Source organism: Arvicanthis niloticus, chromosome 4, assembly GCF_011762505.2.
Source record: "Arvicanthis niloticus isolate mArvNil1 chromosome 4, mArvNil1.pat.X, whole genome shotgun sequence".
Classification (NCBI taxonomy): Eukaryota; Metazoa; Chordata; class Mammalia; order Rodentia; family Muridae; genus Arvicanthis; species Arvicanthis niloticus.
In genome coordinates this window covers 74443234-74462830 of record NC_047661.1, presented here as the reverse complement: position 1 = coordinate 74462830, position 19597 = coordinate 74443234, and the positions used below count along the sequence as shown (strand labels likewise).

General features: G+C 44.8%; 1 protein-coding gene across 7 annotated transcripts; it reads right to left on the bottom strand.

Moving 5' to 3' along the window:
* Window positions 1-11893: 11893 nt before the first annotated feature.
* Window positions 11894-19337, bottom strand: Rfx5 (regulatory factor X5). 7 transcript variants are annotated; one of them, XM_034500542.2, is made up of 11 exons: window positions 19131-19255; window positions 18602-18628; window positions 18255-18386; window positions 18020-18053; window positions 17590-17672; window positions 16840-16959; window positions 16623-16742; window positions 16427-16508; window positions 15935-16136; window positions 15374-15477; window positions 11894-15011 (listed from the first exon to the last, which is right to left on the bottom strand). In XM_034500542.2, exons 3-11 carry the CDS (start codon window positions 18365-18367, stop codon window positions 13902-13904), a joined length of 1968 nt encoding a protein of 655 aa, XP_034356433.1. In that variant the 5' UTR covers window positions 18368-18386; window positions 18602-18628; window positions 19131-19255; the 3' UTR covers window positions 11894-13901. The 7 variants fall into 7 exon arrangements, with proteins under 7 accessions (XP_034356433.1, XP_076788984.1, XP_076788983.1 ...); XM_076932869.1 differs by having other exon boundaries at window positions 19201-19237; XM_076932868.1 differs by lacking the exon at window positions 18602-18628 and having other exon boundaries at window positions 19201-19337.
* Between the last annotated feature and the right edge of the window lie 260 nt (window positions 19338-19597).

Genomic DNA, 19597 nt, shown 5'->3' with positions numbered 1-19597 from the left:
GAGGCAGCCTTTACTAAGGAAGCCGAGAGGGAAGTAGCGTGGGCAGGATCAGTGGAGGGATGTGGAAGTAATGATATTTTATGTACTTCCAAAAGTATATCAACATGCAAATTATATGTAAATTGTGAGTTTGCATAAACCACCGAGTTACCGTAATTGCCACCAGTGGCTTTTTCTGCCTCTCCTATCCTACAGGATTCCCTTTGTAAATCAGCCGGTGGGACCCACGCTGGAGAGCCAGAACACAGACGAGAAAGAGAAGAAAGGATGACAATCGCCTTCATTTTTCTTTTCCTACCCATCTTTAAGGACGTGCCATGAGTATGCCCCTGTAGCTTCAGGAATGGCCCAGTCCAACCGCCTCAATCTTTCACTGTTTCACAGCACCACTGTGGGACAAGGTTCTGCTTCCGAGGTCACCCCAGCTTGTCGTCAAGACTTTAACAGAGGCTGGACAAGCCAGGTTAGAAAAGGTGAGTGAAATGACAAAAGCTAGGAGGACCTATTCCTTTTCCAAACGAAACAAAAATCACATGAAGCTAAACATAAGCAGGACTCGTAGACCCCCACAATCACTGTCCCGACGCTTTTCCCGAGACTTTTCTTAGTATCTTACTTAGGCCCCTTGTAAGGGTAGGTTCTTAATATTCTACTGGAAGCTGGTTGAGTCTAGTTCTTGGATGTTATCTTCACTGCGCTTATATATAGGCTGATTTGAGATCTTTGTTTCCTTTTTTTCCTTTCTTTCCCTTTCTTCTCTAGCTTCCTTCCCATCTGCCTTTTCCCTTTTTAGAGACAGTATTTTTCCCCAGGCTGCTTGTGATATTCCTTGGCTCAAGCCACTGGTCTGTAGAGTAGGTAGGAATATCTCCACATGCCCCCAAGATGGACTAAACCTCAGCTTCTGTATAATAATATTGACAATATTATAACACCATATTAACAACAATAATATCTGATGTAATAGCATTTCTAAGGTTTGGGGGTGGGGAAGATGGAGAAAGTGTAGGTTACAGTACTACATGTCTGTTGAGACAGACAAGTGATGAGTGAAGGATGTTCCTGCCTCTGTATTTAACTGACTCAGATAAAGAGCTGAAGCTGAAAATAAAGGGCTGAAAAAATGGCTCAGTGGTTTAGTACTGTCCCTCTCACAGAGAACCCCAGTTCAAGTCTCAGCACCCACATGGTCTCTCACTCTCCATAACTCTACTTCCAAGGGGTCCAGTGCCATCCTCTGACCTCTGTGGGTACCAGATACATACATACATGGGGGCAAAACATTCATACAGGGAAGATTAAGATTTTTATTTATTTATTTTGGAGCTATAGCTAGAAATGTGTGCGTAAAATCTGCAACAGGCACAAAAGTAGAACAAATGGAGTTCTTATTTGCTGGAGACTTGGGTCAGAACTTTCTTTAATTGACACAGAAGGCCTGGCTGCATAGTATATGGAAGAAAGATGGAAGACTTCTTGTGAACATTGAAAGGTAGAACACTATCCAGTGGGATAAAAAGGAAAGAGCATTCTAAGAGGAAAAAAAAATCCAATGTGTGTTGAATAATACAGATGGGGGTCTTTTCAGATCATGAGGACAGGACAAACAGATAAACTAGGCTAAGTAGGGGCTGGGGGTGGCCACAGTAATGGAAGACCAGCAAAGAAGAGCAACAGGGTGCCAAAGACAGTAAACTCTGTCACTGTGGGTCTGGGTGGGGTCTACTTGACAGGACCCACAGTTCTTGGCTTGCTTCCAACCAGCTGTCTCAAGAGATGGAGACCTTGTGGTATCCTCGAGTTTAAAAGGTTACACCTTCCTCCAAGACCTAGGATTCCATGGTGCTGTAAAAGTAGGCTTTATTTGTTTTTTGGAGACAAGGTCTCTCTACATTGCCCTGTCTGTCCTGGAACTCACGGTGTAGACCAGGCTGGCCTCAAGCTCAGAGATTCTCTCTGCCTCCCAAATTCTAGGATTAAAGGGATGAACCACTATAGCCCAGCCAATGGCAATTCCTAACCAAATGAGGCCATTCCCTAATTTACATACCAATATAGAATTAAGTCGTGGGTAAGTAGAAAGTCTACTTGAAGATTCCTGTTGGCGTTGGAGAGATGGCTCATGTGGCCAAGAGCACAGACTCCTCTTCCAGAGGTCCCAAGTTCAATTCCTAGCAACCACATGGTGGCTCACAACCATCTGCAATGGTATCTGAGTGCCCTCTTCTGGTGTATCTGAAGACAGTGACAGTGTACTCACTATATAAAATAAAAACATTTAAAAATTTTTCTGTTTAGCTCTACAGACTCTGGTAACTGTCTTTGCATTTATGGTGGTGTCTTCCTGCTTTTATCTGGAGCGTTGGGGTATTTTGTTTACTCACTACTACATACATTGTGGCTTTGTTTCTACCTGTATTTTGACATTGTCCTTTGTTTCTGCAGTGTTGGGGATTGAATCTAGAGCCTTATGCATGCTAAGCAAGTGCTGTACACTGGGCCTTATATCAGCCCTGCTCCCTTTTTTGATCTAGGTTCTCAATAAGTTGCCCAGGCAGGTACTCAAACTGCAACTTCATCTCAGCCTCCCAAGTAGGTAGGATTAGAGGCCTAATTTTTATCTAGACTGAGCTTCTAAGGAAGTGGTTCTCAACCTTCCTAATGCTTCAACCTTTTAGCTTCAACCCTTTAATACGGTTCCTCATGTTGTAGTGACTTCAACCATACAATTATTTTGTTGTTATTTCATAACTAATTTTGCTACTGTAATGAATCATAATGTAAGTATTTTTGGACACAGAGGTTTGCCAAAGGGGTCAAGACTCCCAGGTTGAGAACTGCTGTCCTATAGGAAGGGAAAGATACACCTTTGCATTCTAAATATCCAAATTTTTTACCACAGGAAAAAGTTCACATATGTTGATACAGCAACAGATTGAGTTCAGAGCAGGCTTGAGGATTTAGTAGGGCATAAGGGAGATGTACGAAACTGTAAAACAATGTAAATTATTTCACTGATGCTTTATTTGGGAAAGTGTATTTTTCAAAAGTGAATACATTTAAAATATTTTAAATCCATAGGTTTGACTAATTTTTCTAATTCCTATTTGCCTTTTCTTTTTTTTAAGCCTTAGTCCTATTTTGTTTTGTTTGGAAAACAAAAAAAAACAAAACAAAACAAACAAACAAAACCCAGGATTTTGGCTGGGCCTGGTAGCCTCCCAGCAGAGGTAGGCATATCTTTGTGAGTTCAAGACCAGCCTGGTCTACATAGGTAGTTCCAGGATAGGCAGTTATATAGAGACGCTGTCTCAAACAAAACAGGATCTCACTCTGTAATCTAGCCTGGCCTCAAATCTGAGCTCCTCCTACCTCAGCCTCCTGAGTGCTAGAATTACAGGAAGACTGCTTGGCTTCTCCTTGGTATCCTTAAGTGTCAGATCATAAAACCATTAAAAGCATAGGAAATTATATTCCAATCTAATTTACAAATATTCAGCCATGACAAATATATTCAGCACTGAAGCATACTATTTGTACTATTCTCTAAATTCCTCACCACTGAACCTTTTCTTATGTGTGCACCAGTGCATGTGTTTGCTGGTGTACACATGTACTTGTGGAGACTACAGGACAAGTTTTGGTGTTGTTCCCTCAGGTGCCATCCACTTTGGGTTTTGTTATCATTGTTGCTTTTTTGTTTGTTAGGTTGGTTGGTTGATTTTTTGGTGGTTTTTTTTTTTTTTTTTTTTTTTTTTTTTTTTTGTGTTGTTGTTTTGTTTGTTTTGTTTTTTTGTTTTTTGTCTTAAGACAGTATCTTTCATTGACCTGGAACTCACTAGTAGGCTATGCTGGCTGGCTGGCAAGCCCCAGCAATCCTCTTGCCTTTCTTGCTCAGTGCTGGGGTTGTAAGAAACACCACCACCACACCTGGCTTTTTAACTGTGGATTTTGGAACTGGAGAGATGGTTCCGTGGTTAAGAGCACTCAGTGCTCTTGTGAAGGGTCCAGGTTCAATTCCCAGCACCTACATAGTACCAACAGCCACCTGTGACTCTAGGTGATCTGATGCTCTCTTCTGGTCTCTGCAGGCACTGTGTACACATGGCATACATAAATGCATGCAGGCAAAAACATTCAGACACATTTAAAATATCGTTTTAAAACAGGCAATGTACTTTATACCATGATCACTGAAAACATAGGAGCATATGTAATCTGAAATAAAAGTTTTATGAACTAATACCTAACTTTGTATGCAACACTCTCATAGTTTTGGGCTTATTTTATTTCCCTTTTAGAAACAATGTTTTAAGCCGGGTGGTGCCTTTAATCCCAGCACTTGGGAGGCAGAGGCAGGCGGATTTCTGAGTACGAGGCCAGCCTGGTCTACAGAGTGAGCTCCAGGACAGCCAGGACTACACAGAGAAACCCTATCTCGAAAAACCAAAAAAAAAAAAAAAAAAAAAAGAAAGAAAGAAACAATGTTTTACATTTTGCTAAAGTGATTTCACAATGCAGTAGTGGGTTGCAATATAAGCTTTGAAAAAACTAGATTGAATAAATGTTCAAAATCATATGGTGGACCTGGAGAGATGGCTCAGCAGTTAAGAGTGCAGGTTACTCTTCCAAAGGACCTATGTTCAATTCCCAGCACCCACATGGCAATTCTCAAGTCTCTATAACTCCAGTTCCAGGTGATTCAATGCCTTCTGGCCCCTGTAGACAACAGGCATGCACACTATGCATGGCCATACAGACAGGCACAACACCCATATATACAAAATAATAATCATAAAACCATATGGTAAGGAGAGATGGCTCAGTTGCAAAATGCCTGCTGTTCTTGTAGAGAACCAGTGTGTGGTTCCTAGCACTGACTTCAGGTGTCAGGTGGCTGAAAACTTTTCCAAGGGAAATCTGACACCCTTTTCTTGCATCCATGGGCATGTAACACACACACACACACACACACATACGATGTGGGAGATAAAAAATAAAGTCACATGGCAAGTGATAAAACTAAGATTGGCATTCATCATCTTTCCAGTAAACAAATATCTCATCTCTACCTTGTGAACACTGTGTGCGCGTGTTTGAGACAGAGTCTTGCTAGGTTGGCCAACTATGTAGACTATGCTGACCTCAAACTGTAGAGACCTGCCTGCTTCTCCCTCCCGAGAACTAGAATTAAAGCCTGAATCATCATATGTGGTACATCTATCTATCTATCTATCATTCAATCTTTTTGAGACAGGAACTATGTAAAGTCCTGGAACTCAGTGGGTAGTAGCAGTACTTTTTGAGGAACTTCTATACTGATTTACATAGTGGGTAGCTCTCCCTTTGCTTTTGTGTGTCTAAGGCTTATGCATGCCACACAAATGCTCCACCATAAGCTGTATTCCCAGTCTTCTCTTCACTCTTAAGAGATGTTGCTGCTCAGCCCTCAATGGAATGTTTCTATTGTATCTCTTCCCTCAGGGCTCAGGGCTCTGTAGAGAGAGTGCAGAAAGATTTTTAAGAGCCAGAGGTGGTCAATGACTTTTAGAAACCAGTGTTTTCCACAGCAGATGCACAAATAAACTCAAAAGAGACTATGACAGCATGCATGAGACCTGCTAAAGCCAGAGGTAACCCCAGCTTGGAGGTGGGGATGTGGGCACAAAGGCTCACTCAACCAAGAAGCTCTTCTCAAATGATAGTCACTGGGAGAGGAAGAATCAGTTATTTTAATAGAGTGATGTATATCCAATTACACTCCTGGGCAGGCCCCATTCTTAGAAGTCAGCCAAACCAAATTGGACTCTGTGTGTTTGTTGTTTGAGAAATTGCATGGGGAGCAAGGTGAGGGAGGATGTGAGAGGAATCGAGGAGGGCAAACTATGATAATATATTGTATGAAATTCTCAAAGAATAAATAAAAACACTATTTTTTTTTTAAAAAAAGATAAATAAACACCATACAGTTAGTAAGATGGTCCAGTGGGCAGAAGCACTTGACACCAAGCTTGATGATGTGAGTCTGATTTTTGTTTTGTTTTTTGTTTTTTTTGTTTTTTGTTTTTTGTTTTTGTTTTTTCGAGACGGGGTTTCTCTGTGTAGTCCTGGCTGTCCTGGAACTCACTCTGTAAACCAGGCTGGCCTTGAACTCAGAAATCCGCCTGCCTCTTGCCTCCCAAGTGCTGGGATTAAAGGCGTGCGCCACCACCGCCCGGCCGTGAGTCTGATTCTTGAGACCCACATTGTGATGTCCCCAGGTTGTCCTCTAACTTGTACTCAAGCACTGTGGTTTGCAGGTACAAACACATAAGTAAAATACTTAAAAAAAAACAAAAACAAAAACAAAAACAAAAACAAAAAAAAACACACAAACCTGTGGTTGAGTGTAGCAGCTTACACCTTTAGTCTCAACACTCAGGAGGCAGAGGCAGGCAGAGCTCTGTGAATTTGAGGCCAGCCTGGTCTACATAAGGAGTTTCATGTTATACAGAGTTAAGACCTTGTCTTAAAAAAAGAAAATGAAAGGAAAACTGTTTATTCATCTATTTATTTAAAAGGCTTAGCTTTATCTCACAGACGGAATCAGCATGTTTTCAGGTGAAGTAGGCTACAGAGAACTATATGAGAAACACCTGAGCTCAGTCAAATGCTTGCAAACAAAGCACTGAGTTCAATCCCTAGGACATCCGGGGTGGCACACATGGTAGCATACATGGTTGACACACACCTGGAACCCCAATGCAGGGAAGGTGGAGATTGGTGGATCCTGGAGCTTGTTCTCCAGCCCATCTAACTGATTAGTGAGCTCCAGGGTCACAAAAAGACCTTGTCTCAAAACTGTTCATTTACCCTTAAGCCAGTAAATTATTTCCCACCTGCTCAGAAACCCTAGTTAAACTCAGAGGCCACGCAGAGAAAGATGATGTGGAGCAGGAGAAAACTTACTGAGAAAGGATCCACAGAGGGTTATGAGGAAGAGGGGGGAATGAGGGTGTGTGACAATGACTAAAATTAATTATATCAATAAAAAAATAAGATGCAGAGGAATTAGGAACACATTGAACATGACTTGGACACGCACACATGGATATGCGTGCAAACACAAACCAAGTACTGAGACAAAGGCTGAGGCTGTAGCTGAGTGGTAGGTGTGTGCCAAGCCTGTACACGCCCTGGGATCTACCCTCATCACATACACAAAGCCACTTAAGACACATGGCATCAATACAATTAATACATCACATACATCCTAATACAATTTAGCATGAATTTGCCTTAATTTCTACATGAAATTTATAATTAGCCACAAAAATAATAGAATCATTTATTTGAGACCATGAACTAGACATGCTAGCTTGGTCTTGGTTTAGTGGAAAGAAGGCTAAAATGAGAAACGGCCCCTGAAGGAAGTATTGGGATGGGAACTGGGAGTCTGGAATTGTAAAGAACTTTAGAGTAACAGAGGGGCCAACTGGGAGTCTTCCCCATCTTAGCCGTTTATGTAGTAAACTGAGTTGCTCAAACATTGAAGGGTCACTTGTTTTATGTCACGTGTTTTGTGTGCGTGGTATACTCTTGGTCACATGTAGGTGTATGTGCAGGTGTGTGTGCATGGGAGAAGTCAGAAGTCAACTTTGGGTGCCCTCCTTGATTGCCCTCCATCGTATTTCTTGTTGAAGGTAGTCTCTAATTGAACCAGGTGCTCATCGATCTAGCAAGACTGGCTAGCCAGTGAGCTTCAGGGATCCTGTCTCTGCCCTACTCCCCCAGCCATGATATTGGAAGTATGCTACACTGCCTGGCGTTTAGGTGGATGCTGGGGAATCTAACCTCAGCCTCTCATGGTTGTACAATGGACACTTTATTGACAGCCATCTCTCCAGCCCCAAGATACATTTGAAAATGGGTTAGAAAAGCTATTTTAAACACCTGCAAATCAGGCTACTAAGATGGTTCAGTGGGCAAAGGCACTTGCCACCAAGTCTGGTGAGTTTAGTTTATGTTCCTCATATGATTCTACCACGCTGTACTTCCATGCCACAAGCTTGCTTCTCCTGGAACACGGTCCTTGCTTTCACCTCTTCACCTTAAAGGCTTCATTAGCTCGCGCTTGCTTGCCCTTTCCATGCTGCCTTCCCAGAGAACTCAGCCCTGCTGATGCCTGTGTTCACATGTAGGTGTATGTTAGGAGCTACAGTTAGGAGCGTGGTTTCTGGTTCCTGTAAGCCTCATTCTGTCCTTGCTTTATGAGTTACAGTCATCCTACCGCCTCCTGCTTGCCTCTTCTAGAAAGTCATCTCTGATCCCTGACTGGTCTGTATGCTGTTCCTAGGGCTTCAGTGGCTCTGTGCTTAGTTCTCAGAAAACTGACACTCTGATGCCAACATATTTACCTGTTGGTCTTCCCAGCTAGAATGTCTGAAGACAGAGCCTAAGTGAACCAGCTTTGTAAGTACCTAGCACTTCAAGAAACAAGGGGAAACACGAGAATCATATTCATGGACATAACTTCTGACAGCATAGAGCTTGCTACCAAAAGACAGCTAGATTCTGGATCTGTGACAGCTATCACATAATTGTTAGCATGTTGCTGAGTTCATCAGAAAGTAAGGACGAACATTTGAGGAGAAAATAAATGACATTATGCTGAAAGCTACATAAAGATGAGCAGCGTGCAGGAGATGGAGGTTCCCTGGGGACAGTGCCCAAATCAGCGTGGTGAAGTCAAAACCATAGGTCTCTGAAGACTGGGACGCCTGGTTAAACCTAGACTTCCCCTCACTTGAATCCTGGGTCAACCATGTAGTAGGTACTCTGTACCACTAAGCTACTGCCCACTAAGCTGGGCTCTCAGAAGGGCCAGCTTGTCTCTAGGCTGGATGTATGCTCTGGCAGAAGCCAGTGGGGAAGTATCTCAAATTTAGGCCCTAAGGATTTTTGTAGATTGATAAAACATGCATTCAAAACTCCAAAGTACAAAATATCTGAGTATATGAGCTACCACAGACAGGAGGAATCAGAGACCATGACAGATTTAGATACTGAAGTTATAAAACATAAAAATTCCAATTTAAAAGAATTGATACCAAAGACACGTTGTGTATTTATAGGTTTTGAATAAGGGTTGTTTTAAAATATATATATATCAGATTATTCCATCTTTTAAAACTTATTTTAAATTTTGTATGTCTGTGCGCATACGCACACACAAGTACATAAATAGGCTAGAGGCACTGGATCCCTTAAGCTGGAATTTAGGTAGTTGTGAGCCGTTGACATGGGTGCTGGGAACTGAACTTACGGCTGAACCATCTCTGTGCTCCATGCCCTCCCCCTACATCCACCCCCTAACCCTTGTCTTGTGTGTATTTGAGTTAGGGTCTCCGGTAGCTCTGGCTGGCTTAAAATTCACTGTGTAGCTGAAGCTGGCCCTTCTGATCTTCCTGCTTTACCTCCCAAGGGTGGATTATAGGCCTGTACCCATACCTGGCTTTGTTTGGTGAGTTTTCTGGAATGGTCTCACACTTGCAGCTCAGGCTAGCTTGGAACTTACTCTATAGCTCAGGCTGTCCTCAACCTTGTAATCTTCCTGCCTCAGCCTCCCAAGTGCTGGAATTATAGGTATGAAGGCACCATACCCTGCTTCAGAGACATATTATTTGAACATTAATGATAAAGTTAAAAATATGCATCAAAAAGGATAAATGCAAATTTGGAAATTTATAAAACTTTAAAAATAACTCATAAAGTGCTAGGGTTATAGCTAGTGATAGATCATTCATTCACAAAGTTCTAGGACTATAACCTAGTGGTAGAGCATTTATTCATAGTCCTCTAGGGTTAGAGCCTAGTGGTAGAGCATTTATAAAGTCCTAGTTTGATCACCCCTACCACATACACAAGAAAACAAGTCATAAAAGGAGCTTTGGAGATGGCAAAAGGTGTTTATGTCTGAGGACTGGAGTTTCCAAAGCTCAGTGGGCATGAAGACCAACCTGTAATACCAGCATATAGGAGGCAGGATCAGGGATTTCCAGACAAGCTCAAAACATGGAACTCTGTGTCAACAAGATACTCTTCCTTGACATGTAGGGTAAGAGCCATTGAGGAAGATGTCTACTGTCAAGCTCAGCTCTCTACATGTATGTGCACACATGTACATACACAAATTCATGAAAGTAATTGGAATGTTTTAAAAATTAAATAATGAAAATATTGCAATGGCATAGAAAACCTCCTGGGTTGTGGAAAAGTAGAGTTTTAAAACAATTGGATATGTGACATATACCTATAATCCCAGCACTTTTGAAGCTGAGGCAGGAGGATCACAAGTTAGTAGCTACACAGTGACTTCCTAGATCATCCTGAGGTATATACCATACCCATCTCAAAACAAAACAATTCCACTCCCCTCTTTCCCCCAAAACCCTGAGTATATTCCTCAGTGTTTTCCTACCATATGATCCTCAGCTCCAACTAGGGTGGAGGTTTAGAACAGAAGAAAGCCTGAAGCCAGGTACAACGGCTCTCATCTATAATTTTAGCACTCAGGAAGCTGATGATGGAAGACTGCCTTGAGTCCTCTTTAAAAAAAAGAAAAAGAAAAACAACAGTGCAGGGCAGTAGTGGTGCACGCCTTTAATCCTAGCACTTGGGAGGCAGAGGCAGGTGGATTTCTGAGTTCGAGGCTAGCCTGAATTCCAGGACAGCCAGGGCTACACAGAGAAACCCTGTCTCGAAAAACAAAACAAACAAACAAAACAAAACAAAACAAAAAAAAGAAAAGAAAAGAAAAGAAAAAAGAAAAACAACAAAGAAACCAAGTTAAATCTAAACAAAAAGACATCCTATAGATGAAACCAGCTGTCTAAAAAGGGACAGGGTGAGCTGAAGAGATGGCTCAGTAGTTAAGACAACTGGCTGCCTTCCAGAGGACTCATGTTCAATTCCCAGCACCAACGTGGCAGTTCCCAACTGTCTGTAACTCCAGTTCCAGGGCATCTGACATGATTACACCAATGCAAATAAAATAAAACAAAATACATACATAAAGGGACAGTCTATGTAGTTTAGTTGGTAGTTTGCCTAGCATGCATGAGTCCCTCAGATCCAGTCCCAGCACTGCGGAAGTGGGGCATGGTGGGCATGTCATCCTAGCACTTGGAAAGTAGAGGCAGGCAGATCAAAAGTTCAAAGTGATCTTCAGCTACCCAGTGATGTTGATGCAGGTTGGGATACAAAAAAACAAAACTTGTCTTGAAAAAAGAGATACTAACTATATGGAACATAAAACCAAACCTTACAAAAGTAGGGAACAGTATGGATGCTTCATGATACAGACAATAAAAGAGAGGCTCCACAGAGCACACAGTAGTAGCAGCTGCAGATTTACAACTAAACTTTCTGGTACAGTAGACTCAGGAAGAGAAGGATGACACAGTAAGTAGCAGAAATGAAAAGACAAAGAGAACACATGAGATTCGTGTTTGAAAAATGAGCCAGTGGTGATGGCACATGCCTTGGTCCCAGCACTCTGGAGGTAGAGGCCAGCCTGATCTACAGTGAGTTCCAGACCTATCAAGGATATTCAGTGATATTCTATCTTTTAAAAAAGGAAACAAAAAGGACATGAAATGCACACTAAACTGGAAAAATGACTTAGGAGCCCAAATAGTATATATAGTTATTAAATAACTTGAACCAGTAGTTAAAATTATGCCTACAAAAAGCACACAGTGGTGCATACCTTTAATCCCAGCACTTGGAGGCAGAGGCAGCCTGGTCTACACAGCGAGTTCCAGGACAGCAAAGCTACCTAATAGTCCCTGTCTTGAAAAAAGACAAAACAAAACAAAAATAAATATGTTCACAAAGAAACAGAAGGCTCAGATGGCTTTATAGGTGAGTTTTTAATCAAACATTCAAGAACAGTTCATTTCTATATGATGTAAACTCTTCCATAAAGTAAGACAAGAGGCAACAGTCCCCAGCTCAGAGGTACACAGACCAAAAGGACCATTCAGGACCATCTTTAGAAACCTCTTTAGAAATCTTACTAAAAACAAAGGCACTCATATACAAGAATGTTCATAGCAGCATTGTGTATAATAACAAAAGCCTGCAAGCAGCCGAGATGTCATTCACAGGTGAGTGGCTGAAGAAGCTGCCTGCCGGAGATTACACAGATTTGAAATGAACAAGTCATAGCAATCACAACAGAGGAGTCTCAGGAACAATGATGAAGTGCAAAAAAAGCAGACCTCAAGGAACATAGTACAACATTTTTGTAAAGCTAAAAATACAAGCAATACAAAATAATACATTCTTAAAGAATATATACACACATGGCCAATATATATAAACAAGTGATTAATGAGCATAAAATTAAAGAGGCCAGGCAAGGGGGCAAAAACCTAATATTTTTAATGTATAAATTGAATGATGGGTCATAGATACTCATTGCATTTCATAATTTATAGTACATATTTCTTAGATATAGTACATATTTCATAGATATCAAATATTACTTATATTTTTAAAAAATCTTCTCTCATGGAAATAAATGGATAAATGGGTGATATCTCCCTGAAAGAAAATCTATTTCTTGGGAATAAAACCAAGATTCCCTGACAAGAAGCTATCCTGTGGGGAGGGTGGAGTAAGTCCTCTAATATGGGCTGGTTTCCTGCTGTTCCCAAGGATACATCTGGAGTGTCTGCATCCTTCCTGCTGGTGCTCCCTGACTTGCAGCATCAGTACCACCTCCTCTGTTAATCCAGCCTAACCCCACAGTCCTGGCTAGGTCCTGACACATGTATGACAAGAGCATGACATCTGGTGGATGCAGAATGAATGTAATGAAATGACTTGGGGGGGGGGGGTGGCATTCATGTCCTCTGAGAAGGTGGTACTAGATTGGGAGGTAGGAAACAGGGCTGCGAAGAAAATAAGATTCAGACCCTAAAAGGAGCTTGTTCTGGGAGACAGGTGGGAAAGCTGTCCTGTAAGAATTAAGAGCCTAAAGAGAATGGCTTCCTTCTCCGTCCTTCCCAGTCTACAATGAGATAAGAAGTTACAGCTGAGGCAAGTTTCAGGGGGAAAGGCAGCAGTACAGCTCACCCCAGCCTAGCAAGCTAAAACACACCTAAGTTTTCGTAAGCTGCTCCCCAGCAACTTTCCCATCCTCCACCCAGGTCTCCATCTGGGGAATCTGGGATTGTGAGAAGGCTGACTGCACCCTTCCCCCAAAGGTGGTCCATGACATGCAGAGACACATTTGCATAAACATCTTTCTGGCCACACTAATTGGTCAAGGGTGAACCTGACCTAGGCTGGTTAATTATGGCAAATCTTTGGGCTTTTGCTAGGATTCCTGGCACAATGATACCCTTTCTTTCTGCTTAGATATAATGGTCAAACAGAAGCCTGGGAGTGTTGGCAGCTGTGAAGTGGTCCAAATTAAGGATGCTTTTACATTATGTGAAGTAGAAAAACACAGTGTGCAGTCAGATCAAGCCTCACCTGGAGCCAGGACTGCCTCTTGACTCTGCAACTTCATCAGCTGATACACTGCTTTTATCTTTAGTGAGTTTTGAGTTGAGTTCCCTATAATTAGAAGCCAGGATAGCCCTAACCTACATTCATACTTACCCTATCCCCCAGGAGAGCACAGGGATATAGGAAATCACTGCAGATCTACTATTTGTATTAAAGCCACAGTACTGAGCTAGGAAGGCCTGAAGCAGCCGTGAGGCACGATACAAGCCAGGCCAATGGGTGGGTTCCTTGAGGGAAAGACTAGCTGGATGGAAGGCAGGCGCAGTGAAGGGCCTCTACCAGGCAGGTTGGCAGAGCTCACATGAACATGGCCACTCTTTCCCCACATACCTATCTGTGAATCATGGAGGTGTTGCTTTGGGGTCTTTATGCTCATGGGTTAGGGAACTTTGAAGTACACGCCCCTTTAACCCTTTGTCGCCCTGTGTCGCAGCATCAGCTTCTCCCTTTACCAACTGAAGAGCTTCCTTTTGAATTCTGCCCTTGATAACACTCACTTTTGAGGTAAAAGGAGGAATTTTATCTTCTGCTTCTTTGGCTTCCTGGGAACTCAAGCTTCTTTCTCCTTTTGAAACAGCACCATCTTCCTGACCTTGAGCAAGCACTGTTTCCTGCTCAGCTTCACCCACTGGCCCTGGTCTTCCTGGTCTCCCAACTACGTTGTTTTCTCTTTTTGAGCTCCATGTCTCCCAGAGTAACCTTGGGGATCGTGGAGAGTTCACAGCAGCTGCAGACTTCTCCAGAGTAGCGTTTCTCTCCCCACTCCCTCCTGGCTTTTTTCGAGGGCGTCCCCGCTTCCTTTTCGCTTCACTTACTGTATCCTCTGTTTCATGTTTCATTTCTTTAACTGGTGGGTCCTGCCCACTGGCCTCACTCAGAGGCACTTCAGCTGTCCTTTTGACACCCTTGTCATGGGGTCTTGGGTCGCCACTTATGCCTACCTCCCTGTTCTCTGTACCACGAGGCAGAATGGGTGCTCTAGGTGGAACTCTCCCAGGCCCAAGCCCTAGCCCAGCCCCAAGCCCAGCCCCAAGCCCAGCCCCAAGCCCAGGCCCTGGCCCAGGCCCAGGCCCAGGCCCAGCCCTAGGTCCAGCCCCAAGCCCAGGCCCTGGCCCAAACCTAGGCCCAAGGCCAGGGCCAGGGCCAGGCCCAGGCCCAGGCCCAGCACCTGACAAAGTAGGAACAGGTGGTAAGATCATATTAATGATGGGCACAGCTGCTTGGGGTCCTCCAACCCTAGTGGGCAGGGGCAGCGTAGCTACTTTCAGAGTTCCTGAAATGGGTGTGATAAGTGATCGTGGTGCTCTCGGAAGGAGCACAGGCAGTCGGGCCACAAGGGCATTAACTTGTGGCTTACTGGCTGCTGGAACTGAGCTGTCAATCACACTCTTCTTCCGTTCTGCATGTCCTGGGGGGTCAGTCCCAGCTCGGGCTTCTAGCTCTTTAGGAGGCTACAATGCAAACAGAGCCACAGTAAGGTATAAAGACTGTAAATCCAGAGGCTGGAGAAAAGGCTCAGGAGTTAGGAGAATCTGTTGTAGAGGATCCCAGCACCCACAAGGCAGTCGGCTCACAGTAGGAACTCTAGTTCCAGGGGATCTAGAGTCCTCTTCTCCCCTTGGACACCAGGCACACTTGGTACACATACATGCAAACAGGCAAAACATTCATCCACACAAAATAAATCTAAAAATAACTCATAAGAATAAAGGCTGAGCACAGGAAGAAAAGGAGAAGTGAAGACTTAGGAGCGTCACTGACAGAAGGGGCCACCAAGCCCTCAGCACAAAGCCAGAGGCATCAGCTGCCTTACCTGGGCTGGTCTTTCTGGTTTCTTAGGGCCTCCACCTTCTAGATTCTCTACACCATTCTTGGACTTACATGATGACCGTTCTCGAGGGGCTCTTTCATCCTCTTCTGCAGAGACCAGAGATGATAATAAGGTAAGGGTGAGGAGGGACCCAGGGAATGCATGCTTGAGTTCCAACTCCAGTACCTACGTAAAAAACCAGGCATGGTGGTATGCCTGTCTGTAATCAATCCCAGTACTGAGGAGGTGACAACCAGGGAAATCCCTGGTGAACTGGCCTGCCATCCTAGTTCTCAGGTCCCAGTGAGGATCCTGAGGAGTGACCGTGGCGGATAGCCTCTGGCCTGCACTCCTGTCCACCCACACAGAAAGGATCACCAGGGAGAGAAGGCAATCCAAAGTGTGTCTGCCCTTGTATTCTGGAAGGCCTGAGAGTAGAGATGGAATCAGTGTACAGTGGGAGGATTGCTCGAAGCCGAGGTGTTATAGTCCATCCTCTCCAAAAATAAAAAACGAAAACTAAAAGTGGGTGAAGATTTCTGACACAAGAGCAGATGCACCCACCAGCAAGCCCCCCGGCCTTAAGCACATGAGCATGTGCCGAGCGCGCAGAGATGAGGTGTTGCTGCAGGAGGTACCGGGCCACCTGCACGATGGAGCTGAAGGACCGCTTCAGGATCCGCTCCGCCCAGTCACAAGTCAGGGCACAGGCTGCTTCCACCAGTTCATCCCGAGGTGCTGGGCTTACTTCTGGGCCCATTTCTGGCTGGAATGGAGAGAGAGATAAGCAGATTTTGAACTAAAGTGCTTGTCTCTCGACTCTACTACTGACTAAAGCAGAGACCAGACTGAGGACAGGAGTAGCCTGCAGTCCTACCCATTTAAGACTCAAAAACAAAACTTCTTTTCCTCCCATACTTCCCCCACAGGGAAGGCAGAAGGTCCCTCAGAAGCAATGTATGAATGACTGTGGTTTTCCCAGCCATTAAAATGAGTCCTAAAGGCCTCTGTCTTTTACCTGGGGTAGAAAATTAGCATTGGAAGGTCATTACTTACACTTTCAGATCCCTTCAAGTCAAGTCCAGGCAATGGTGGCATAGATACCAAGGTCTTCCTTCGTATGCCACTGTAGCAATATCTGATCCAAGTTAAGGAGCAGCCAAAATTGAAGCCTTGTAGGCAAGTCAGGCTGTTTCTATAAGGTCCCTCTCCTCCCCAGGTCCTCCGGGCCTCATCTCTCAGTCAAGGATACTTGGACTGGCCCCGACCACCAAGTCTTCGGGCCTTGATGTCAGGGAAGATCTCTCTGATGAGTTTACCAAAGTTGGCTGTGCTGAGTGGACGGCAACAGGCAAGGCTTTCGCAGTACTTTCTGAGTGGGCAGAGGGGAGAGTGACAAGATATTCCTGAGAAGTCTACTGGTGGATTCAAGGGTCATACTCTAGCAAGGCACCGCTTTCTTTACACACCGATAGGCATCATAGACGCTCTGCTTTGGCAGACAGGTGTCCATGTGCTCTTCCAGGTGGTTGCGGATCCACCTATAGGCATACATATACTCCTCACTGCTGAGTATACTTGGCTCTGAGCTGTAAGACAAGTAAAAGGGACAAGCATTACTTCGATGGTGCCAGACCAAATCAGTTTGTCCCAGATCCACCTTTCCCTGCTACATCAAGCCAAGGGCCTCACTTCTTCTTCTTCTTCTTTTTTTTTTTTTTTTTTTTTTGGTTTTTCTGATACAGGGTTTCTCTGTGTAGCCCTGGCTGTCCTGGAACTCACTCTGTAGACCAGGGTGGCCTCAAACTCAGAAATCCGCCTGCCTCTGCCTCCCAAGTGCTGGGATCAAAGGCGTGCGCCACCACTGCCCGGCTAGGGCCTCACTTCTTGATAAAGAATGTAAGCCATGCATCTCCTACTTCTTTTTGATAACTTTTTAAAAAAGATTATTATTTGTTATGAGTATTTTGCCTTCATATGTGCATGTGCACCTGGAATACATGGAGCTCAGAGACTGGTGTCAGATTTCAAACTAGAGTTAGGGATGGCTGTGAGCCACCATGTGGGTACTGGGAACTCAACCCAGGTCCTCTGCCAAGGGCAACCAGTGTGCTTAACCGGAGTCATCCCTCCAGCCTCCTCATCTCCGACTTTTTGACTCAATACAGTGAGACTCCAAATCAGAATCTGTGGCGTATAAAACACTACCACCAAAGTACCTCTTATCTCCAATGCTAGGCCCTGAAGGGAGCTGAAGGTAGAGGTACAGCTTGTCGTTGTCTGAGAACTTCTGTACTTCTTGCTGAGGCAAAAGGGAACAGAGGTTGGAGAAATGAAGCAATGGACCCAGTGAATGGTCTTCTGATCTTGACCATACCAGCTGACTCTATGTTAGGTTGTCAGAATGAAAAGTGACCTAAGAAATGACTTGAGGTTGGGTGCTCATTGTGCTGAGAACCTTATGGGCTTGCCATGGAGAGAAAGGGAGAAAGGGGAGGGCACTGGGTCTGATTCCATCTCCTTCTACATAGGTCACAGAAGGCTAAAGTAGGATGCTCACACGTGGGCAGCACCACCTCTCCCACATCAACATCACCCTTATCCCTCAGCAATGCCACTTCCTCTATTGTCCCTTCCCAACATGCTTACCAGAATTCCCTCTACTTTGTTCTGCACGGCCTTGCTGTGGAGAAGAAGAGAAAGCTGGAGGTCACAAGGTTTCCCCATCCCTTTGTCTGATTGCTAGAGACTGAAAAAGGACCAAACAGCTACCAACCACAGACCTCAGCCTGCTCTTAAACACTTGCCTGAGGGAGGAGTGAAGAGCAACAAGGATCTACAGCTGGGTCTGGAACAGGGTTTGGAGACAGAGACAATTACTTACGAAATGGTACCTCGGAGCCTTTGGAGAAGGGTGGTAGGTTCCCCAGCCTCAGCACCACCTTGGGGCCTTGCCCCAGTCTTGGGGCTCTTAGCATCAGGTTTATCTTCTGCCATCCCAGCATGAGGACTAGAGCTGAGAGGAGATAGGAGGATTTAACTCCCACCAAGCTTCCTTTCTCCCAGAGACCAGTCCTCTTGTCAATACCCAGAAATACAAACAGAAGCAAAGCTTCCCCCAGTGGTTTTCCTCACCACTTGCCTTCTCTAAAATTAGAATTATTCCGTTACTTTATCGGGCCCTTGTATACCCCAAAGAGATCTCTGACATCTCCATTCTATATGTCCCACCTTTTGAAGACTCCCAAATCTGGAAAACTGTTACGGGAAGGGATGAGGTGGAGAAATTCATGTTAAAAGAAATCTTACAATTTCTTCCAGTGCTGCAACACCGCCCCCCCACCCAAAAAAAACCCAAAACACCTATAACGACAAGCCAAAGTTCTCCGATCCTCTAATAGACGCCTCGCCATTGATTTTGCCTGGAAGGTCGGAAAGGATACAAACATACTCGGCCTTTCCAGGTTTGAAAAAAACTGGGCCCAAGTTCACATTACTGAGTCTCGCCACGGCTTCCCCCGCCGCCCCCCTTGCCGTGGCGCGGACTCTACGTCATCCCACGACATCCCACCCCGAGGCGTCCCCACTCCCCTCGGACCCCTCCTCCCCATCCCCAGGTGCTGGCCCGCGGGGGCTCGGTATCCGAACTCCGGGGACTGGGCGCAGGAAACCCTGCGGGGAACAGGGTCCCAGATTCGGGCACGTGCGCAGGGGCAAGGAGCTGGTCCTGCTGGCTCCCCAGTCCTGTTGCCCCTCCTACCTCGGAACCGTCCCCTTCCAACACGGACATTAGATAGGTAAGAGAGAAAGAGAAACTACCCCGTGGCTACCTCTGCTCCAGCCCAGCCCCACAGTGCCCAGTCGGCGGGCTCCTGCGTTGCTTTTATTTTTCCTTTTTCTGAATGGTTGTGCCAGCCGCGATCTGCCTGGATACACTCACGGCCTGCTCTGTGATTGGCCGTTGCTGCTTCCAAGACGATGGCATTGAAAGTCTGCCTGGTAACAGAATCTGATTGGTCGAGAGGGGAGGGAAAATCCAAAGTTAGTCTTATTTGAGTCAAGAGGGGGAAGTCCAGGTTAGGTTTCGGTTAAAACTGGGGTCGGTTAGGTCTGCGGGTCTGGAAAGGGTTCTGTTCTTAAAGGGACCGCAGGATGAAAGCCCGAGCGCTCGGCTGCCTCTGGAGCATCTGGTCTTTTGCTCTCTGATACTGTGATCAGCGAGAAGAT

Bases quoted from the DNA above. Each gene is read 5' to 3' on its own strand.
- Rfx5 (XM_076932868.1), bottom strand. From the start codon at position 18,367: ATGGCAGAAGATAAACCTGATGCTAAGAGCCCCAAGACTGGGGCAAGG. The intron at 17,673-18,019 runs GTAAGCATGTTG...CTTTTGCCTCAG, and splicing joins ACAAAGTAGAGGGAATTCTG to CAAGAAGTACAGAAGTTCTC. The intron at 15,478-15,934 runs GTGGGTGCATCT...TGGTCTCTGCAG, and splicing joins TAAGGCCGGGGGGCTTGCTG to AAGAGGATGAAAGAGCCCCT.